This window comes from Drosophila biarmipes, chromosome 2R (genome assembly GCF_025231255.1).
Source record: "Drosophila biarmipes strain raj3 chromosome 2R, RU_DBia_V1.1, whole genome shotgun sequence".
In the NCBI taxonomy this organism is placed as follows: Eukaryota; Metazoa; Arthropoda; class Insecta; order Diptera; family Drosophilidae; genus Drosophila; species Drosophila biarmipes.
The window spans coordinates 23,327,586-23,339,591 of NC_066615.1; the positions used below are offsets into that span (position 1 = coordinate 23,327,586).

At 46.9% G+C, this 12,006-nt stretch overlaps 5 protein-coding genes across 6 annotated transcripts; 1 reads left to right on the forward strand and 4 right to left on the reverse strand.

Moving 5' to 3' along the window:
• Positions 1-41: 41 nt before the first annotated feature.
• LOC108023054 (facilitated trehalose transporter Tret1-2 homolog) lies at positions 42-2,466 on the reverse strand. The gene is made up of 2 exons (XM_017092301.3): positions 1,393-2,466; positions 42-867 (listed from the first exon to the last, which is right to left on the reverse strand). Exons 1-2 carry the CDS (start codon positions 2,092-2,094, stop codon positions 172-174), a joined length of 1,398 nt encoding a protein of 465 aa, XP_016947790.1. The 5' UTR covers positions 2,095-2,466; the 3' UTR covers positions 42-171.
• Positions 2,467-4,110: 1,644 nt separating this feature from the next.
• On the reverse strand, positions 4,111-4,620 carry LOC108022260 (protein PET100 homolog, mitochondrial). The gene has a single exon (XM_017091119.3). The coding sequence runs from the start codon at positions 4,494-4,496 to the stop codon at positions 4,251-4,253; it is 246 nt and encodes an 81-aa protein (XP_016946608.1). The 5' UTR covers positions 4,497-4,620; the 3' UTR covers positions 4,111-4,250.
• A 313-nt stretch (positions 4,621-4,933) lies between these two features.
• Positions 4,934-9,076, reverse strand: LOC108022890 (rho GTPase-activating protein 21). 2 transcript variants are annotated; one of them, XM_050887573.1, is made up of 7 exons: positions 8,613-9,076; positions 8,320-8,555; positions 7,464-8,264; positions 7,146-7,312; positions 6,063-6,575; positions 5,605-5,912; positions 4,934-5,542 (listed from the first exon to the last, which is right to left on the reverse strand). In XM_050887573.1, the coding sequence occupies exons 1-7, from the start codon at positions 8,747-8,749 to the stop codon at positions 5,185-5,187; spliced, it is 2,520 nt and encodes an 839-aa protein (XP_050743530.1). In that variant the 5' UTR covers positions 8,750-9,076; the 3' UTR covers positions 4,934-5,184. The 2 variants fall into 2 exon arrangements, with proteins under 2 accessions (XP_050743530.1, XP_016947576.1); XM_017092087.2 differs by having other exon boundaries at positions 6,063-7,058.
• A 361-nt stretch (positions 9,077-9,437) lies between these two features.
• Positions 9,438-10,391, forward strand: LOC108022891 (methylosome subunit pICln). Its single transcript, XM_017092089.3, has 2 exons — positions 9,438-9,650; positions 9,732-10,391. Exons 1-2 carry the CDS (start codon positions 9,532-9,534, stop codon positions 10,258-10,260), a joined length of 648 nt encoding a protein of 215 aa, XP_016947578.1. The 5' UTR covers positions 9,438-9,531; the 3' UTR covers positions 10,261-10,391.
• Positions 10,305-10,988, reverse strand: LOC108022892 (uncharacterized). Its single transcript, XM_017092090.3, has 2 exons — positions 10,520-10,988; positions 10,305-10,465 (listed from the first exon to the last, which is right to left on the reverse strand). The coding sequence occupies exons 1-2, from the start codon at positions 10,904-10,906 to the stop codon at positions 10,388-10,390; spliced, it is 465 nt and encodes a 154-aa protein (XP_016947579.1). The 5' UTR covers positions 10,907-10,988; the 3' UTR covers positions 10,305-10,387.
• Positions 10,989-12,006: the final 1,018 nt, after the last annotated feature.

A 12,006-nucleotide genomic window follows, 5' to 3' on the forward strand; every position in this document is an offset into this window, starting at 1 on the left:
GTAATTGGTTATTAACAAACGGAAAGATACGAAAATCCAGCTTATGGATTAAAACAATTTTTAGTTTATTGGTTATAGTCGTCACTTCTTACACATAACTTTTCCTTATTTGACTTAGAGAGAACATGAAAGGGGTATCCTTACGGCTAAGACTTCCTTGCTAATACTTTCTCACGTCTCGCTCCTGTTCTGGCTCTTGTCCACCTTTCCGCCGCCCAACATGTGCTGGATCTCGATTATCGTCTTGCCCTTGGTCTCCGGCACGAAGAAGAGCGAGTAGAGGAAGGCTAGGACCGCAATCACGGTAAAGATCCAGAACGTTGGTCCGGGCCCAATTGAGTTCTTGAGGATCGGGAACAGCAGCGTGACCATGAAGGCCGACAGCCAGTTGCTGGTGCCGGCAATAGATCCCGCCACACTCTTCACGTCTTCCGCGAAGAGCTCAGCCATCACCAGCCACGGCACCGGTCCGAATCCGATCGAGAAGAAGACGATAAAGACGCAGATGCTGCTGATCGGCAGCCAACCAAAGTTGTCCATGGATCCCGGGTCGCTCTCGCTCAGCTGGAAGTAGACGCCCATCAGGGCAGTAGTCACGGCCATCAGGATGCCGGAGATCAGGAGTAGGACCCGACGACCAGCCTTATCGATGATGGCCACGCCCACTAGCGTGCTGGTCACCTGGGTGGCTCCAATGATGAGCGTGGCATCGCTGCCTCTCAGACCGGAGCCCGTGTCCTCGAAAATAGAGGTGGAGTAGAAGAGGATGGCGTTGATTCCCGTCCACTGCTGGAACACCTGCAGGAGCACTGCGATCAGAAGTCCCTTCAAAACGATGGGGCGGCGGAGGGCGACAAGAATGTTGACCTGCAATTAAGTAAAGGAAACACCAGGTTCGTTATTACCGATTTCCTTTTATCTTTTCGGAATCCGGTTTATAGGATTACATAAGCCTAGCCAAATCAAAGTATTTATTAACAATGATAAGTAGTATCTTTTAATTATATACAATACGTACACGAATCGATTATGGCAACCGAAAACGTATTTTTATTGGCCGTAATCAAACTGTCAGGGAAACGAAAACCTTTAATCAAACTATTTATTCGCCTTGTAATCTAGGTCGATTGGAACTACGAGCAATAGAGGGAATTAGGTGAGTTAGAACAGATAAAAATATGATAAATATTATTTAAAAAGCGCTCCAATTCAAATTCTTAAAATATTTTCTAGACATTAGAAAACAGCTTTCTAAAAATATAAAATTCAATGTTTTTTATAATTTTTCAAATTTTCAAAACAAAACCAGATTTCAAAAACCCACTTCCGTTGATATAGATAAAATCTTCATTACGTACGAATCGATGGCGGTTTGTTTTGGGGCTTACTCACCTGGGGCTGATCACTCTGCTTCTGGGACTCCTCCAGGATCTCCTTCAGCTCGTCATCGATGTCGGCATCCTTGCCACGCAGCCACTGCAGGGCCTTGGCGGCATCTTCGTTGCGCCCCTTCATGGCCAGGTAGACGGGGGATTCGGGCATGAAGAAGTGGATGGTGGCGAAGATCAGGGGCAGGATGGCGCACAGGATGTTGATGGTGAGCAGGGGCAGGAAGGCTCCCACCAAGTAGCCGTAGAACACGCCCGACACAATCAGCAGCTGGAAGAAGGCGCCTATCGTTCCTCTCAACGCCGTCGTACAGATTTCCGTACAGTACATGGGAGCAGTCACGCAAAAGGCTCCTCCACACATGCCCAGGATGAAGCGCCCGAAGTACAGCATGGTCACGTTATTGGCGAACAGCATGAGCACCCAGCCAACCATATAGGGCGGAATCAGAGCCAACATAGTGGGTCTGCGGCCGATCCAGTCGATGGCGAAGCCAATTGGAATGCAGATCACCGTGGCGCCCAGGGTCAAAAGCGAGGAAACCCAGCCGAACTCGCTGGAGGTGATCGGAAATCCGTAGTCCGATTCCACCGAGATCATGTTCTCCACCGGCGAGGACCAACCGATCGAGGCCCCCATGCAGAGGGCTCCAAAGCTGGCCGACAAGCCGGCAATATATTGCGGCAACACCGATCCCTTGGACATGGCGATGGCTGGTTTGGGTTCTTTTGGGTACTATTCTACTAGGTGCTCTCTTCTCGAGCGCCGGGAATGAACTGAATTCGCCACGCGACCGTTATTTCGCTGGAAAAATCGCCTTCCATGCGATAACTAAAGCAGCGACGCCGACCGAGAAGTCAAGCACTGAAGTCATAGTCGTAAATCAGTTCCCAATAGTTTCGCTTCCCCACGCCAGGTGATGGATGATGATAGGAGGCACAGCAAGCGCGGCACAGCGTCACTGAGCGCCCAAAATCGGCTGAAAGCCGAGCACCTAATTAAACGCCCGCCTTCGCCAACAACACATGTCGTTATAAGAGCAATCGAGTGTTTCCATAACAATTCCCATTCCCCGATCATGCCCTGCGGGGAAGCTTGTCCACTAGCCCTTCGGATCGGGGCCGGAATTCGGATTTGGTGGGTTGGAGTGGTCCAGGGAGTCCCCCGAAGCGGATGAATTCCACAATAACTGCTCCATCATCTTTAATTTGTGGGAATGTGAATTGATTTCGAGAATTACAAAAATAACCGAATACCTTTCTTAATTACCGGCTCTGGGGCGTAGAAAACTTTGAGATGTGCTTGCTATTTCTTTTACTGAGCGGAAAAAATAGTTTGTAAAACGCACTAAAAAGTGGCTGAGCGGGATGGTATGCCAGTTCTGGAAATAACTCTGGATACAAAGGGGAAAACACCTTTATGAATAGGTTAATCATGCTAACATGTTGTTATTACTATTGTACTTGTGCAAAAGTATATGAGCCTGTTAATAGTGCATATTAATTTATTTAAATTGGCTTAGGCATTCTTCATTAATTTTCTATGAGGTGTAAAAAGCAGAGCTTATGTGCCATATTCACGTAGGAATTTAACCATCTTAGCCTTGCAAGGGGCATTATGGTGGTTCGAAAAAGCCAAGTTTTTAAACTTTCGTTACATATTGAAATTATAAAAATGATAACCATTTATTACCCCTTGAGAAATAATGTAATTTGTAGGACTAAAGAAGCGTATTCTCAAGTTATTCTGTTCTGAGAGCAACGTGAGCAATTCTCATACTATTGAGAGTATCCTATCTTCGGTTTTACCAAAGCTTTTCGGTATTTTGCTTTTATTTTAAAACCCAAACTCATTTAGAGCTCATATGAAGCTAACACAAGATAGTACGATGTGAAATCTTAAATATTGTTAATAATCTGAAAGTATTCCCAGGTTGATAATCAAAAAATATTCCGTTCCTGATAGAACATGACAAATCTTCTCGTACTCAGAGTAACCTATCTTCGGCTTGATTAAGTCCAATTGTTTCCGGTAGTCTGTTATTTACGGCACAATTGGCTCGGCGCTGCCGTGTGAAAAGCAGATAATGACGGAGACAGAACCCTAGGAAATAATTGAATGAGCGTAAATCGGGGGGAGTGCATCTAATCTTTGTCGCAACTCAACTAACACCGCATCGCATCACGCCGAAAACACATGTAGAGAAATCCCCCATTGGATCGATCCGGATTGGACCCCAAAGTGTGACAGAGTCGCCGAATACCTGTACAGTCGCAACGGTCATCTGGCGGTCAAGCGGCGCTATCGGTTATCAGCGAGTATGCCCATTGATGGCCCATCGGAATGGAATCGCGGAGTCCTCGGTTCAGGTGGGACGGATGGGGGGTGGCGAGTGGGAGTGGAGCGCGGGCTCGGCTGCAGATAAGAGATTATCACCGAAAGATAGGTGACAATATTGGACAGACTAACCCGATTTCAAGTAGCCCTCTCTCCTTGCGGACTTGGGCCTCTGTCCCACTTGCAACCATGTCAATGCTCATGTAATGGCCTTATCAAGCCATAGCGGCCCCACACCAAGTGCTCTTGGCCTGCAATCGAATTGTTTTCGCCAGATAATGGATAAGGGACTCCGAATGCATTTCAAGTATCCCCTGGAGCCGCATCATAGTTATTTCCTGATGATTTACAGTGGTAAACACTTATGGGGATTCGAGTGTGCTGTTCGGTTCAATACAAGTCTTTATTACGTCGTTACAGGGCGGTTAGTCACATCCATCCGGAGCATCGGTTGTTTTGTTTGCTTGCCCCCGGTTATATAACGAGGGATTAGGGCCTGCCTAGTTTGGGGTACACTGAATCATCTACTTCTTCTTGCCCTCCGCTTCCTCCATGGCCCTCATCATCTTGGCGTCGTGCTGGGCGTGGTGCTCCCGTATCGCCCGCTGCAGCTCCTCGTGGTGGCTCTTGCTCTCCGGCGGATAGAGCTCCCGCTTCTTCTTGGTCACCCACTCCTCGAAATACTCTGGTTGGTTGAACAGGTGGAACAGCGTCACGGGGAAGGCCATGTACATGCCCATCTTGGCCACCTCCAGCACCCAGGTTCCCATTTCGTTGGATTTGGTCACTATTGCGCTTGAAAATCGAAAAAGTGTAATTTGCGCCGGAAAATGTTTTCCTCCAAAGTATCAACAAAAAACAGCTGTTACGGCAAATGACAGTGTTGCGAATCGTTTTTCGGGATGCTTGATCTGTGTTGGTCAACGTTATTCTCAGTTTGGGACAGTTGTCCTAAAAAGGTTTTGAGAAAGGCTTCACATTTAAAAAATTGGAAAAATGTGTACCCTCTGCCGAGAAATTGCTTCTTCCACCTTGAAATTGCACAGTATTATACCCACTTACCTACTTTTCAATCATTTCACATTTCACCGTACTCTATCGCAAGTACTTCAAAAATATTATTCAACTACTTTATCAGTTTAATCATTCGCCAACCCCCCACAAGGCATTTTACACATTTAATCCATATAATAAAAAAACGACTTAGTTTCCGATTATATATAAATATATATGTATCTTTATAGTGGGTAGGGCATGCATTTAAAATGTAAGATCTTAAACTAAACTTTTAGAACGCGGCCAAGTTAAAACGAGAGAACGTGTCATTACGAAAATATTTTTTCACGGAAGCAATCTTGTTTCTTTTAACATTTTAAAGAGAGGTGATTTTTTAAAACCGTACAACGGTTTTAACGTTAGAATATGAAAAAAGCTAGGGATGATAGATTTTACTTAAAGCTAGAGGGCCGTTTCGCCCGGATACTCCTCGGGAGAAGTAATAAGAAGCTTTTTGGTGCGCGAGTGCTCCTCCTGGAGGTTCTCCATGTTCTCCTTGTTATCAGCATCATGGTTGGGAATCAATGTCGATTTCAAGGGCGTGCCCGCCGATCGTTTTCTACCGTTGGTGTTGCCAAAGGGTGAGGCCAGGGTGGGCTCATTCCCGTCCAGGCAGTAGAGGAGGCTGGGACTCAGATCTGACTCGTCCAAGTCGTCGATGTCCTGCGTTGTGCTGGCTCCACCAAAGTCATCCGAGCGACTGGCAAACGACAAGTCTGTCGGACTGGCGGTTAGCACGCTACGTGTTAGCAAGTATTCCCTGGGGAAAGAGAACGAAGTGTGAAAACCTTTGCCATGCCATAACCTCCCATCTACACTCACTTGAAATCACTGGACAAGGCATTCGATGGCTTTGAGTCTTCGTTGCTGGTGCTGCTGCTTGTGGTCCGCTGCCTGGAGTTGAAGAGGGTAAAACTCTGCTGCTGCCCAATGATATCTGCATATCCTCCTAGAGAAGTCGCATCCTCGCTGTGCAGCGACGGCGGCTCCAGCTGCTTTGTGGGTGTACCTCCAACAGAATCCTGCTCGTCTTGCTCAGCAAAGCTCAGGTTCAGCTGCTTGTCGCCATTGCCAGCCAAGGCGGTCAGCAGCATTACGGGTTTTCGGGAGCGGGGAGTCATAATAGATTCCTATAAGGGTCAAGAAAAATGTTGTAATTATTCCAGGAAGGGAGCACTCAGTTTAGATAGATAGTGATATTTTCTAGAGCAACTTGTTGATTACGATTTGTCTTATCATGTTAACAGTAAAGTGAAGCAGTTAATGGGTTTTTCTCGCACCTGCATCGCCTTGGGCATGCGTTGAGTGGACTTCGTGATGGGCGACATGGAACGCCGGCCCATGTGGAGAGCTGGTGTGCTCGTGATGAGATCCATGTTGCGGTAGACGCTGCTCTGAAGGATCTGCTGGTAGCCCAGATTCATGGCGGGCAGTTCGCTGGAGCTGCCATTGTTCTCCGACAGCGTATCGTCGTCCTCCTCCTCCACCTCCCTATGATGGGCGTCCTCTTCATCGCTGTCATCCACATTCTCTAGCAGTGGTGCATCCGCTGCAGATGGGCAGTGCTTACCCTCTTCGCCACTGGGACGCCTTCTGAGCGTGGCCGAGACACTGCGCACGAGCCGTTTAGTCGTCTCCGGCGTGCTGAAAGGGAATCTGAGATTACCCATGCTGACGCCCTTCATCAACTTGCGGGTTATCGATCTGCCCATGTGGTGGCTGCTCGCTGCCATGGTGCTGCGGCCCTCTACAATGGGCGTCAGTGCACCGTCGTCCTCCTCCTCGGCGTCCACCTGCGGCAGGATACTCGAGAGATTAGGCTCCGACTTGTAACGCGACGATTGCTGGACAGGCGTGGAGGGATTCGAGTACTCCTCAACCTCCAGCAGTCGGTGCTCGTCCCAGGCCACACTCTTCTTGTCAATTAGCTGCTTGGCAACCGCTGACATAATCTTCAATGGAGTGACGCAGCAATCGGCATCGATCTCATCCAGATCTTGGCCGGGGACAACAGCAACTCCGCTCGAAGGTGATTCCTTCGATTGCTGGCGACTAACTGGAGCAGAGATACTACCGCTGGCCGGACAGCTGGAACTGTTGTCCGACGATGAGGACTCGATCTTGAGGGACGCTGATGAGATGGATTTCTGAAGCTGATGCCGGGGGTTAGTGGCCAGGGTGACGCTGGTGATGGTCGATGAGGTGGGAGTGGGTGGCGTGGGACTCTGAAAAAGCACCCGCATTTTGGGCGGTTTCACGTGCGACATATTGGGCGTCTGGGGGCGATGGCCATGTGATTAATGAGAAGACATGCGGTTAGTCAAGACACAAAACACTTTGAGTAGCTCAAAGATATGACTTACCTCGGGTCCCCCAGTCATATGGAAGCTAGGAGGCACTCTCTTCGGAGTGCGCGACATGAGGCTCTTGTGGAAAATGTGCTTCTTAATGGAATCGCCTAGAGACTTGGCGCTGCGAGTGGCCTCGTTGTTCTTAAGTCGATTCATTACCACCAGCTGCAACGGTGTGCCTAAGCAAATACATTTAAAGGAAATGTAAAATATTAATTTTTTATTATTTAATTGTCCAATCACTTTTGCAATAACCAGCAGAAGTATTTAAATCATACGACCCAATATTTAGGGCCTTAAAAGCTCTCTTGTAAATATAGATTAATTTACCCTGCCCATTTTGTTTGTTGAACTGCTTGATCAGTCGCCGCTTTTTAGAGGACTCCGGCATGCTCTGGATGTGGGCATAAAGCTGCGCCAGCTCCGTATCCGTATTATTTGTATTGGTGGCCGCTGCAGTGGCCGCGCGGTCTACGAAAGTGTACACCGTGTTGACCGTCGAGACGTCCGAGATGGACTCGTCGAGCGTTTGTTCCGGCGACATGGTTTTCTTTCGTTTGCGCTCGAGAAAGTACGCCCGGATGTCGGTAGACAGCTTGCCGGGCACCTCGAAGATGTCCAGTCCACGGACGATCATGTAGGTCACGATGCTGGCCATCTTCTTGGCCTGATAGTGCAGTACCTCCGGCGGCAGTTGTCTTGGACAAATCAGATGGGGCGTAAACAAGGTGGCCAAGTTCTCGGCACTCATCTTGTTGCTCTTCTCGTGCTGGGCCACGGCATGCAGCATTTCGATGATGTGTTGCAGGAGTTCGCGATGTTCCTCGGGCAGAAGCAGAAGCAGCAGCTGCACCGAGTTGAGCAGGTGACGCTGTCGCTCGGCAGTGGCCGCCACTTGACCATTGAGCGCCTGGCAGAGCGGGGCTATCTGCAGATGGGCTGGGTAGTGGGCGTCTGTGAGTAGGGGTTCTGGCAGCTCTGAAAGGAAGCCCTTGAAAACCGTGGCGCAGTCGTGGGCGGAGAAGCCAGCCAGCTCCAAATTCAGTGGTTTGTCGTGCTGTATGTGCATCCGAAGTTCGTTTTGCCGGGACACGGCTCCAGTCTTGCGGAACAGCCCCTCCTGGGTGAGATCTAAAAGGGTATACAATTTATAAATCGTCATAGTGGGTTGTCCTGGTATACATACTCTTCTCCAGCATGAGGAACTCCTTCAGCTCTTGCAGGTGCATAAGGAATCCAGAATCAATTTGCTGCTGCAGTGTCTCTGTGGGGCTGTTGCCCACGGACTTGCTGCCAGATCCGGCGGCACAGGATGTGGCAGCTGCTGCCCCATGGCCCAGGCGATGCTTCTTGGACAGGCGGTTCCACTTCTTCAGCTTTCCCTTGTCCTCGTAGACGATCTCGTGACAGGGGAGATCAAATCTGTGAAGGGGGTTTATAAGTAATGGTTATAAGCAGGTGCGCGTGTGATCCTCTTACTCATCCGTGTTCAGCTCCAGTTCGAAGGACAAGTGCATGCGCACCAGGGACTTGTACTTTTCGTAATTGCAGCGGCGCATGCGCGCGGCCAGATCGCGATCCCTGAAGTCATTTAGGTTTGCATGGTCCGTGTCCATCGTGATTTTCCTGTAAGCCGTCGAAACTGCCGAGTAAATACTGTATTTACCCACGGACAAGCACAACAACAACGACTGCCAGCGGATGTAGGAAAACAACAACAACAATGGTGGGAAGGACAATGACAAGTTCGTTTGGAAAACCGAAGGCTGCTCCTTTCACTTCCGCCTGACGCGATTTTGTTTCTAGGAATGGATTGTCGTCGAAGGTTTGTTTACCGAGCACATCACTCAGCATTTATCACATTTGTCGCGGATGTTAACTGCTGAAATTGAAAATTAAACGAGACGCCACCGAACTAGTGATGTTCCAAAAACATCGATGCAAACATCGATGTTTTTTCCGATACCTACGAGCTGATCTGGTAGCACCCCATATTGGTTTATTTATGCCTTTTTTAACCGTCTTAGAGAGTTATAAAATATTCTTACACAGTTTTAGGACATTTGAAAATAGTTTTTCACATAAAAACATCTGTGGCGGGATTTTTGTTTTGAAATGTGACGAATTCAGCAGAGCGTTGCCAGACTGCAGTGTTCTTAGCTGTTAAAGAGTTTCCCATGAATTCATATTTACTATTTAAAAATATATTCACTAAGACTTTTGTTTGCAAAAAATTATTTGGAAACAGTTTAAATAAAACTTGAATTATTCATCTTACTAGTAGCGTTGCCAGACTTTTCAGGGCAGACAAGAAAACAGTGCTGGAAAGGACTGGAGCTTTGGCAAAACTGTTGTTTGATCGCGCTTTTTACAATAAATTGAAATAAATTGTATTAAAATGGTGCTTATTATGCGTGTTTCGCCGCCCGAACACGGTCTTCTATATACGGCCAACAACATCAAGCTCAAACTAGGCGACAAGCTGGTGGGCGAGGGCACGATTTACATTGCCCAAAAGTAAGTACTGCAGCGCCTTGCCGGCGTCTGCAATTGTTGTTTTGATAGCTAACCTAAGCAACCAATGCTTTCCGCTTTTAGTACGCTATCCTGGCAGCCAACCGACCAGCCGGAGGGCATATCCATCGAGTGGAAGCAGGTGAGCCTGCACGGCATCTCCTCGAACCCGAGGAAGTGCATCTACTTCATGTTGGACCACAAAGTAGAGTGGAACGGCGTCTACGGAGATCCGCCGCAGCCGGCTGTTAATGGCCAGAATGGCGCGGGTCCCGACGCCGAGGTGGACGAGGGAAATGGAAGCGACGAGCACGAGGACGACGATAATTTCGAGGACGCCGTGGACGAGCAGTTCGAGGAGGTCACAGAGTGCTGGCTGCTGCCGGACGACATCCACACCGTGGACACCATGTACAGCGCCATGACCACTTGCCAGGCACTGCATCCGGATTCGGCGGACAGCGACTCGGAGGACAGCGATCCCATGCAGGACGCCGGTGGCTTAAATGACGAGGCCATGGAGGAGGAAGACGCCCTGACACTGGGACGCAACGGTGTCCAGAATCTCAGCCTGGACGATGACGATGAGAGGTTCGAGGACGCCGACGAGTGAATCAGCATCACCTATTTATATACCGACATCCCTTTTTTACCAGATTAAGTGTGCGAATTGTAAAGATACATATGTATTGGATTAGATTTTGAAGTACTAAATAAAGCGCTGTAAGCGCGACTAAAAACTAAGGGCTTTCCTTGGCGTTTTCCTTGTTCCGAGCGATTTCTGCCTCCAAATCCTGTTCGTTGATGGGCTGCGACAACTGTGGAATGAAAATAGTTATTTTTGGATCTTCTGGGTGGCTAGATTGACGTACAGCTTGGGCCACATCGGCCAGGAGAAGCGCCTGTCGGTAGGCATCGCCATTGGAGGGCACTTTGTCGTAGTTCCAGTAGGTAAAGTCCCCGAAAACTCCTGTAAGGCGCAGCTGCCTGTCGGAGGATCCGCTGGGCTTTTCCGTTTCCTGGAGAACCAGTCCGCGGTATCCACTGGGCACTTTCAGCTGCTCCCCCACCAAAGGATATCCGCGTAGGGCATTCGTCAGAATTCCGCTACCAAATTCGGTTGCTTCCCTTGTGTAGTTGTTGAAGTTTTGCTCCACATTCGCCTCGCCATCGCCGTCTATTTTTGCCGGCAAGTAGTGTAGGTCTAATTGCTTGCTCTTGGCCAGGTTCTTGCCATTAAAATCCAGCGTTATGGACATTATTTGTTAATTTTAGTGCACGATAAAAAAGGTAAACAGAAAGGCCGCCAAAATGCGTTTGTATGGAACAGTATTGGTTCATGTCACGACTATCACGTTGTATTATTTCGTTTAAATTAGTATGTTTCTTAAAATGTTTAGTATATTTCAAGAATGCATATATTTTGGGTATTCCCAGTCTCAATTGTTGAAAAGTCAATAAAAAATGTAATGAATTGAATGGGAATATATGATTCCTGTTTATTTTTAACCCAAAAATGGCTAGAGAAGTGTTAGTTACAAACAAACATTATTTACAATATATTAATAACTAAATGACTATAGAGCACTTGTGCTTGTATATATACCCGCCTGAACTGGGTTTTGTGTCTTTGACGAGTCGAGTTTGTTATAAGTTGTATTTAAAAAATCAAGTAGTACTATTTATGTGATGTTTTTTATTTTAAGCTCATGAAATAACTTTTAATCTTTAAAATGTACATACATCATGACAAATAACAAGAAAGAAAGCTAGCTTCGGCAAAGAGAAATTATATACCATCGCAAGACGTTTCTATAGAGACAAGATTTATACAGACCTTTACAATTTTTCGTATTCGCGTACTTTGTTAATATGTTTTCCCGAAGAGGAAATAAAACGAAATTGTATACTACCTGAAACGGACGGACAAACAGAAAAGAGGTTTACGACGATGGCTTAGTCGTCCGCGGCAGCGAAGGGGGTCAAAAAAAAAAAAACGGCGGCGGCGGCGTTAACAGCTAAGCCGTCGAATTTGTCAGTAAAAACCAAAACTTTTTTTGTAATAAAATACATTACAATTTTTGTATACATATATATATATTTATCGTCATTTCTTCAATTTGTATATATTTTCCTCATTAAACTTACATAAAACTATGTCTATATCATTGGACATATATAAATTTCAAGAAATTAAAAATTCTTTCTTCTTTCTTTTTATGAGAGATCATTATTATTTTACACTATTATTTAACAAAATTAAACCTAATTCTTCTGCGAGATCATTATCTTCATATTTTAATTTCTTGTATATTCTTTGTTTGAAAATTAAAAACAATAGTTATTTTCGTACTCTGGT